Source organism: Poecilia latipinna, unplaced genomic scaffold, assembly GCF_001443285.1.
Source record: "Poecilia latipinna isolate Pla-1442-1.1 unplaced genomic scaffold, P_latipinna-1.0 Scaffold4375, whole genome shotgun sequence".
NCBI classification, from domain to species: Eukaryota; Metazoa; Chordata; class Actinopteri; order Cyprinodontiformes; family Poeciliidae; genus Poecilia; species Poecilia latipinna.
The window spans coordinates 9,064-17,331 of NW_015116991.1; the positions used below are offsets into that span (position 1 = coordinate 9,064).

The 8,268-nt window shown below is 38.1% G+C and overlaps 1 protein-coding gene across 1 annotated transcript; it reads right to left on the reverse strand.

Moving 5' to 3' along the window:
- Positions 1-627: 627 nt before the first annotated feature.
- Positions 628-7,724, reverse strand: LOC106942553 (ephrin type-A receptor 7-like). Its single transcript, XM_015025876.1, has 3 exons — positions 7,433-7,724; positions 6,638-6,793; positions 628-2,574 (listed from the first exon to the last, which is right to left on the reverse strand). The coding sequence occupies exons 1-3, from the start codon at positions 7,582-7,584 to the stop codon at positions 2,460-2,462; spliced, it is 423 nt and encodes a 140-aa protein (XP_014881362.1). The 5' UTR covers positions 7,585-7,724; the 3' UTR covers positions 628-2,459.
- Positions 7,725-8,268: the final 544 nt, after the last annotated feature.

The window sequence follows — 8,268 nt, forward strand, 5'->3', positions numbered from 1 at the left end:
TTTAGTGGCTTTAATGTACAAGAGGAAGATGAAGATAGCACTCAATGATCATATCACATGCACGTTTGGGAAAAAGCATTTACCTGTTTGTATTACAGGTAGATAATTCATTAAAAGTAAAAAAAAAAAAAAATCCAAAAACCTTTGTGTGTAAATAACTCATGTCAGATGAGTGGGGGCTAAATGTGAACCCCTTTTTTTCTTTTTGTTTTAGTCCGGAATTTACGATACCTGGACATTTGATTCTTTCATGTCAGTTGATCTTAAAATGCTCAATGAGAAAGATAGCCGTGATCATGCTGCAAACCATTTTTTCCATCTCTTGTTTTTAGTGACTGGGTCTATCTCCCATTTTCTTGCATCAGAAAGATGTGAATGAAGCACAGAAATGCCACAGAGCTTGGATAAGACTCAAGCTTCTGTTTCACTAAAAATCTTGTTTCTCTATGTCCTGGAGGTGAAACATTCAGGAATACATTAATACAATATTAGGAGGTTCTGGCAGCAGTGAAATAAATTGCAATGATTGTTGTCAGTGACCCAACCCCCCATATTATGACAGTTGAATAAATACATCTTTATATCAAAGAAAATTGCAATAAGTCACATTCAGTTAACAAGAAAACATTTTTTCGTTTTTGAAGTAGCGACAGATGGCACCAAAGAGGTTGATCAGCCTTAAAACACATCGTGCCTCTGCTTCTGCTCTGTTTTCCACACAAAGTCACACGGAAAAAAAGAGGAGCATATTTCAATGCATGTTCCGTCACATCCACGCCTGTGAGGGAAGAGCGGCGGAGACGCATAAATAAACAAGAGGAGCTGCGCAGCTGCCCGCGGAGCCAGGACGGAAGGATTTACCAGCAAGGCCTGCGTCTGATGAAGACTCCATCCTTTGGTCCCGGGTTTTTTTCAGACGCCAACCCCAAAGGATCTCTTTGATATCTGGGTGGTGCAATGTGTTGGAGGATGATGTTAGCATGGCTAATTTGCACCTTTTTAGAGTTTCAAATGGTGCCACTTTCATCTTTGCGACAACTCAGCTTGACATTTCCATGCTTTGTTAGATTTTCATCAAATGTTTACCATATCATAAAGGCAAAACACAACATGACTATTTCATTTGATGACTTGGCATGGCACGTTTCTGAGCGCGCTCCAAAGCATTTTAGGTCACAGAGGTACATTCCTTCTCCTTTCTGGGGGCGACAGAATCTTTCCAAAGGGTTTGTCAGCACACAGTAGCACACACATGCTTTTCATACATAGCACCATAAAGGATCTCTGTTGAAGACTGCTTCTCCCTGGTAATTATTGCTCTTTTAGTCAATCTCTTCCCGACTGAATCTGTCATTCCTGGTAATAGTCTGAGTTTGTGCACACCAGATCTAGTCACAGATAAGAAGACATCACACCACAAGAAAAAAAATGACAAAAACTTCTAAAGGAGCCACACATAGCATCGCCATTAAAGTACCTAAAGCATTGTAAATACTAAATCTAAATATGTTTTAAGGCAGTATGACATCTCCTCTGTTCCGAGATCCAACCTTAAACACCATCCAATTTGCAGGAACAAACTATGTGCAAGATTTTAGGCAGAATGATAGCAGAACTACAGAGTGGCTGCAAATTGAATACAATCTTTGAACTGTGCTCGCAGATTTTCATAAGTTCTAAGACTTTGTGTCCTGTTGTGAATTCTGACTAATAGATATTGCTACTCTGATATAAAAACCATGTGACTAGAGGAAAAGTTTGCCTTTATTGTGCAAACTTATTCAAAAGTCTGAAGATTGCGACATACCCCATTTCCTGGGCTGCAAACAAGCATGTTGGGATGCAATAAGGATGTTAAAAACAAGTTAAAGGAAAGACAAAAACTGCAACCAGCTCAGTTCTGCACGACTCAGCACAAACAGTCCCTTGAAATCTGCAACGCAAAGCTCTGTCGGCATCTGGATAAGAGTTACCCTGTTGTCACATCCAAGGACCAGGAGGAAAACAAGTCCTGTGGATGCCACAGTATTTCCTTGTGGCAAGCACACAGAAAATAAAGACTGTAGAAAAAGGAACCAAAGCAATTTCCATTTGCTTTGTAAAGGAAATTCACATCTATGGTGTGCGCTTAATTCCATCATTAAGGTAATAAAACTCATTTCTGACTCGCCCCTTGATATGTAGTTGAGTTCTTAAGCGCGTCTACAAATAAGAAAGAAAAACAAGTCATCTCATACAGGTAGTTGATTTTTGTCGCTGCTTCTTGCCCTTTCCTCTCTTTAGGGCCCTTTGAAGAAACGGACCTCATTCCTTCGCTGAGGAACAAAGGAATGATTTCCCTCCAGACGCAGTAGGAGGAGTCAGACACAGCAGATATCCGTGTACTTTGACCAGGCGCTGCTCCAGATTAGTCCTGCCTTAGTGTTTTTACCCTGACAGAGGCGTCCCGTTGCAGCGTGTCACACCTGGACTCCTGTACCATGAAGGTGCAGCATCTGGGCTCTCATAGTCTGTATGCTGCTCATGATCTTTTTCTGGTGGCCCACTAGTGTGATTCCTAAGCTCATCACATCCCTGCAAGACAACACATCCATCACTGTACAAATGGAGCCTGTTATAGACTCAAGTCTCTTTTCAATGAACAGATTTTTACATTATACACAGCTGAGAAAATAAGTTCTCAGCATGTCAACTACTGACAAAATTTCCACCAGAAACTGGAAAGAATTCATGAAAACCAAACAGTCCATACATTATGTATGATGAAGTACAATTACACACTGAGCAGATATTCATGAAGAAATAGGACATAGAAAGTTAAATCCATCACCATTTATGAAGTAAGCACTGCCAGTTAAAACCAGCTAGTTTAGTTTAAATTAGGTTCTCATTGTAAAGATATATCACACCAGAAACATCTTATGACGGGTGAAAACAAAGGGCTCTATCAGGACCTTGTACTATACAGAAAATGTTGTAAAAGTTTGCTGGACGATACATTTTCCCTGAAGTTGTTGCAATAAGCCATAATATTGTTGTTTAGAGACAATTTGCAAGAAACATAATGGTTATGGCACAACAATGCAAGAACACATTCTCAAAGATCAATAAAAGTTAGTTTCGAATGAACATCTAACACTGGAACTGGAAGACAATTGAAATATCCAAAATAAAAAAAATAGAATAACAAAAACAACAAAAAAATAAACTATGAAGTCTCTGTAAACAAAATCGCCCTTCAAAAGGAGAAAAAGAGATAAATCATGCAAATTGAGCTCATTTTAATTTATCAGGCAATTGATTTATTGCTTATTACTGACAGGCCTGTTCAATACTTTTCCCCACTATAGATGTATATTTTATCTGAGGGCTCATCTGATCAAACCAACGGCAGAAACAAGTTCTTCTGTCTTTTGTTGGGAAAAGCAATGGCATTAATGGAGTGACCTGATTTAGCTCTAAAAATAGATATACATGGGCAATCCAGTGTTTGCATGCTTATGAAGACAGCTTTTGAGAAATGATACAAGACAAAAGCGTAACGGAAGGAGTCAGTGAACCGCCTCGTGTATAGAAGGGAATTTTCGCTGTATTCTTTTAGCCCTAAAATGAGAGAAGGCTTTAGATGAATTGTTTTTAAGAGACAGTAGTTCTTTGTAGCATATGAGGTTAGAGCTCATGTATAGTGTTAAACTAATAAGCAGAGCAAACTAGCAGGCAGGGAAATAACAGTTTCTGTGGATGTATAAATCCATGCTGATAAAAGAGATGTGAATGAAGCGGTTGTTGAAAAATGAGCTCAGCTCCTCTGGGTGGAACCGAAACACGCAGAACTCTTGTTGAGCATATAAACTCTGCATTGTGAAAATGGAAAAAAAAACAGCATTAACAAAGTCAAGCATGTGAAAATCTGAATAAGACCTGTTATTACAAAAGCTCTGGTAATAAAACAGACAGCATAACAGTGGCATTCTCTGCAACTTATTTTTAGGAAGTCATTTTTATCTACTGAAATTTTTATGCTATCATGTTCTATCAAATATCTTTCCTCTGTTTCCATCAAAATGTTTAGCATGATACATGATACATCTGCAGCATATCCAAAAAGCACATCAAAAATGCCTTTGGAACAATCCTGGAACATTTGGTTGATAGACTGAATTAATGCTTTGCAGTACTGACTCACTAACACAACTTAATCTAATGCCATTCTATGCAGATGCTTGATTTGTTCACCTAATTTAGGACTGTTGCAATAAATCAATTTTTTGCATGATAAATTAAAATGAGGTTGATGTGTTCCACTTGCATGCTTGTTTGTTTTTGTCACGTCTCTCTCATTTTCTACCAGAGACTGGATGAAAAATATCTTCACCTTGCAGAAAAAGCATAACGGGCTCAACACATGAGGTGATGCGGCTCTGTTCGTTACCCCTGGAACTTGTGCGATGAGGCGACAATCGCTTGTGCTTTTCTTGCTATCGACCGAAGAAATTTGTTCATGAGAAATGATATGAACAAAATAAAGTTAAAAAAAATGTTTAGCGTTTGCGACAGTAGTCACTATTGCGTCACATGTGTTGGCTTCACCGTGGGTCGTGATGACTTTGGTCTGCCACTGTGGCTTGCCACTCCTTGTGCGTCAAGGACAACTAAGCTCTGGCATCAGTTACCTGCCTGCTACCGCACAGCATAGCATGAATGCCTGAGGGAAGGAGCAATCCAGGGAAACGCTGGAGAAAACGCTGAACATGACAGCTGCAGTCTGTGATCACTTTGAATTCAGACTGAGTGGAAGTGGTCAACCACTTAAAGTGTGTAGCGGGTACGTTGAACTTGTTGTAAAACAATAGCAACTAAACATGTTTCTGTCTCATGTTTCAAGTGTCTAAAATGTAGTCATCTGATTTAAGCTTCAAAAATAAAAAACAGAAACACTACAATTCTGTCTGAGTGACAGTCCAAACTCACTTGTTTACCAGACAAAAATTACAAAAAGGACATCACAAAATTGTGCTCACTAAAACTCCTTTTGCACTTAAGACAATTTGCTTAATTATTAAAGAGATGCTACCCTTTCATCTCATTGTAAAACCAGCATTTCAAAAACTGCTGTAAACATTTAACACCCAGTAAAAAGTAGTAAGTTCACACTGTTTTCACAAAAGTCCTAACTGGCAGTATTGCCTGTTTTTCCTGTCTGAGCCCAAAGATTAATATATTTTGAAGGTCAGGTTTGTTTACAAAGACTTCTTAATCAATTTTATTTGTTTTTGGTTTATTTATTTTGAATAATTAAAATGTCTTCTAGTTCTAGTGTTAAATGATCTTTAGCACTTTGAATTGCCTTGTTGCTGAAAATGTGCTATATAAATAAAATTACCTTACCTTTAGACATTAGTATTGATCTTTGAGAGGGCATATCTGCATTATTATGCCATTTAACATTGTATTAATTAATAATATTATGTTTCATCCCAATCATTTATGGGTCAATATCTCGCCCAGCAAAGTGATGGTGACAGGCCTAACCTCATTATTCTAAATGCTTGAAGTATTGTTAACCGCATGGCAGTCCAACCTTTTCTCTGATTAATTAGGTAATAATTTTTTGATCACTAGGGGACACTTATACACAATGTGTAGAGGGATGTACTTTCATCCCAATATGGTCATGAGATCATGAGGAATTAGGAAAAAGGCATCTGTCATGGCAAAAAAGACTTTGTTGTGACTCTGTGGCACTAAATTTCAAACCCTCCATACCAACACTAATGCATTATTTAACATAAGGATGATCATAAGCCTGATGCATTATTGATAAACTAAATAATTTCTAACTATACAACATGTTTTGACCTGTATAACGTTTTCAGCCATGTCAATATACATAGCTGAATGTATGAGAGAAGCTTTAGATCATGATGATGTCACACTTTACATTGTGACCCATTTTGATTTCAGCTATTTGCATGTTTGTTTCTTCATTTCCATGTGTCTCTGTATTTCAATCACCCATGGTAATGACTGCTACAGGATCTATAGTGGAATAAAAAAAAAAAAAAACCCACAACTCCCACCCCAATCATGAGACGTTCTAATTTATGGCAGAATTTCTCAGTTCTTTATGCAAGACTGGAACCAGCTGAGTACTAGACCAGAGAGGCTTACCCAACTCTCCAGTCGTTTCACAGTCCATATTCATATGGATGTCACTGAACACTTTGACCAGGGCAATCTCAGTACTATGGTAACCATGGAAACCAGACTGACAGACATTAAAGTAGTTGGTTATAGTTAGGAAGATATTTAACTGTTGAAACAGCTTTTTCAATATGTTTTTCAGATGAATGGGAGGTTGGAGAGCAGCCTGTAATTCCAGATTGTTCTTTTTTGTCATTGGTTTGAACACTTGAGTTTACAATATGAATCAGATCAGACACAATGACAGACAGGACTTTCTTCAGGAAAGTTGTGGGGATGATATCAAGACAGCAGAAACTTGAGTTTAATTGATTTATAATTTCTTCTAGGCTTTTATAGTTAAGTAGTTGAATTGAAATTCTCACTATATATATGGAGATTAAAAATAGTGAAGTATTTTAATGCCTTTCCACGATGCTTCATATCTACTTACTCTATTGACATCCTGGCTACAGACTCCAAGGAACTGTAGCCGGCTGCAGTGAAGTTGTCTCTGTATCGCTCCATCTTGATGGCTTCCAGCCACTCTCCTACTGAGCGAAAAGTGGTGAAGTCTGGTGTGCTCTGATCTAAGAGGGGGCTAATTGGTCTGCAAGATGAGCACAGAGAGACATTTATGTCTAATGTGGAAAGGAAGTGTTCCGCTGACATCATAATCAAGCAGGAGGTGAAACAAAGCAGCAACCAACGGCATCCAGCAGGGCGGTAAATTGGGAAAAGCAGGGAAAAAATGTGTTGCATCGAGGCTTTGATCCAAATAAAACTCATAAGTAGATGAACAATGTCAGCTTCTACTTAGAAAAAGATTTTTATCAGTATCATTTCAATTTAAAATAGATTGGGGAATACATCTCCTGCAGTATCCATATAATAAAAGGCTTTTTAACCAGTTGTAACCTCTAATTTCACCTTAGCAAAGTGTGGTCTGATTGCAAATAGAATTCATCTGACAAATGTTGGAGTGAGGGCTGGCACTCCCTCTGCTCTCCAAAGTACTAGGAACTCATTACAGAGATTGATTTAAAAGCCCTCTTATTGACCATAAAGCCATATAGAGGCTGCTATTCCAATCGATTCTCCTGGAATTATTTTCTGTCTTTGAACAAGAGAGGCTAAATCATCCATGGGACACTTTAGATCATCTATTAATGCACTGAAATAAAAGTAGAAATTCTTTATTGCAGGGGATCACCTCTAAAATGAGTTATTTAAGGTTCTATTTCCTTACCTTGTACATGTTCCCACTGGGGTTTTCAAGGTGTTAGGGTTGCGGATCATTTTATCCAAGATGCCAACAATCTGATCAAACTTTGGACGCTCGGCTCTGTCTTTCTGCCAGCAGTCCAGCATTAGCTGGTGCAAGCCTGGAGGGCAGTCCATGGGCGCTGGGAGTCGGTAGCCTTCATCTATTGCCTTTATGACCTTAGGAGCAAACAAAACAGGACTGTGAGCATTTCATGTCTATACTAACCCTGAAATATATATATATGTGATTTTCACATGAAAAGTCAGGAAAACCTCAGGGAATTATTCTGATCTGGAATTTTTAACATCACTGTACAAATCATCCAAACCCATTAAACAGATTCTTTGATATCTGCCTTACACACAAGATTAGCATCAAACCAACCCTACATCAACCCATACTCTACATAAGTTGTAATTTAACTCATGACCCTTCTAATCATAGCTTAACAAATGCAGTGCCTATAATTAATATGTGTCAGGAGATAAACACTAGTTTATTAGATTCATGGTAGAATTTCTGTGAAAACAAACACAAAGCAGGGCATATCTGTGAATTCTCAGGACAATGCCCCAAGGTTTTCAAAATGTTTTAGAACTAAGAATCCAAAAACTGTAAGTACAAATTTATATTCACCCCCATTATTTGGATATGCCTTATATAAATTGGTCATAGAAATAAAACTAGGTTAACCAATTGCCTGAAGGCTAACTAGAAAACTAGAATTTTTCTGTGTGTAAATAAGGTGCAGTCACACCAGCCCTGTTTTACATGAACTCTAGTTCATTTTCCTAGAAAGTCTGGTTTATTTGGGAAGA

Bases quoted from the DNA above. Each gene is read 5' to 3' on its own strand.
- LOC106942553 (XM_015025876.1), bottom strand. From the start codon at position 7,584: ATGGACTGCCCTCCAGGCTTGCACCAGCTAATGCTGGACTGCTGGCAG. The intron at 6,794-7,432 runs GTAAGGAAATAG...CTCATCTTGCAG, and splicing joins CCAGTGGGAACATGTACAAG to ACCAATTAGCCCCCTCTTAG. The intron at 2,575-6,637 runs GTAAGTAGATAT...GTTGTCTTGCAG, and splicing joins GTAGCCAGGATGTCAATAGA to GGATGTGATGAGCTTAGGAA.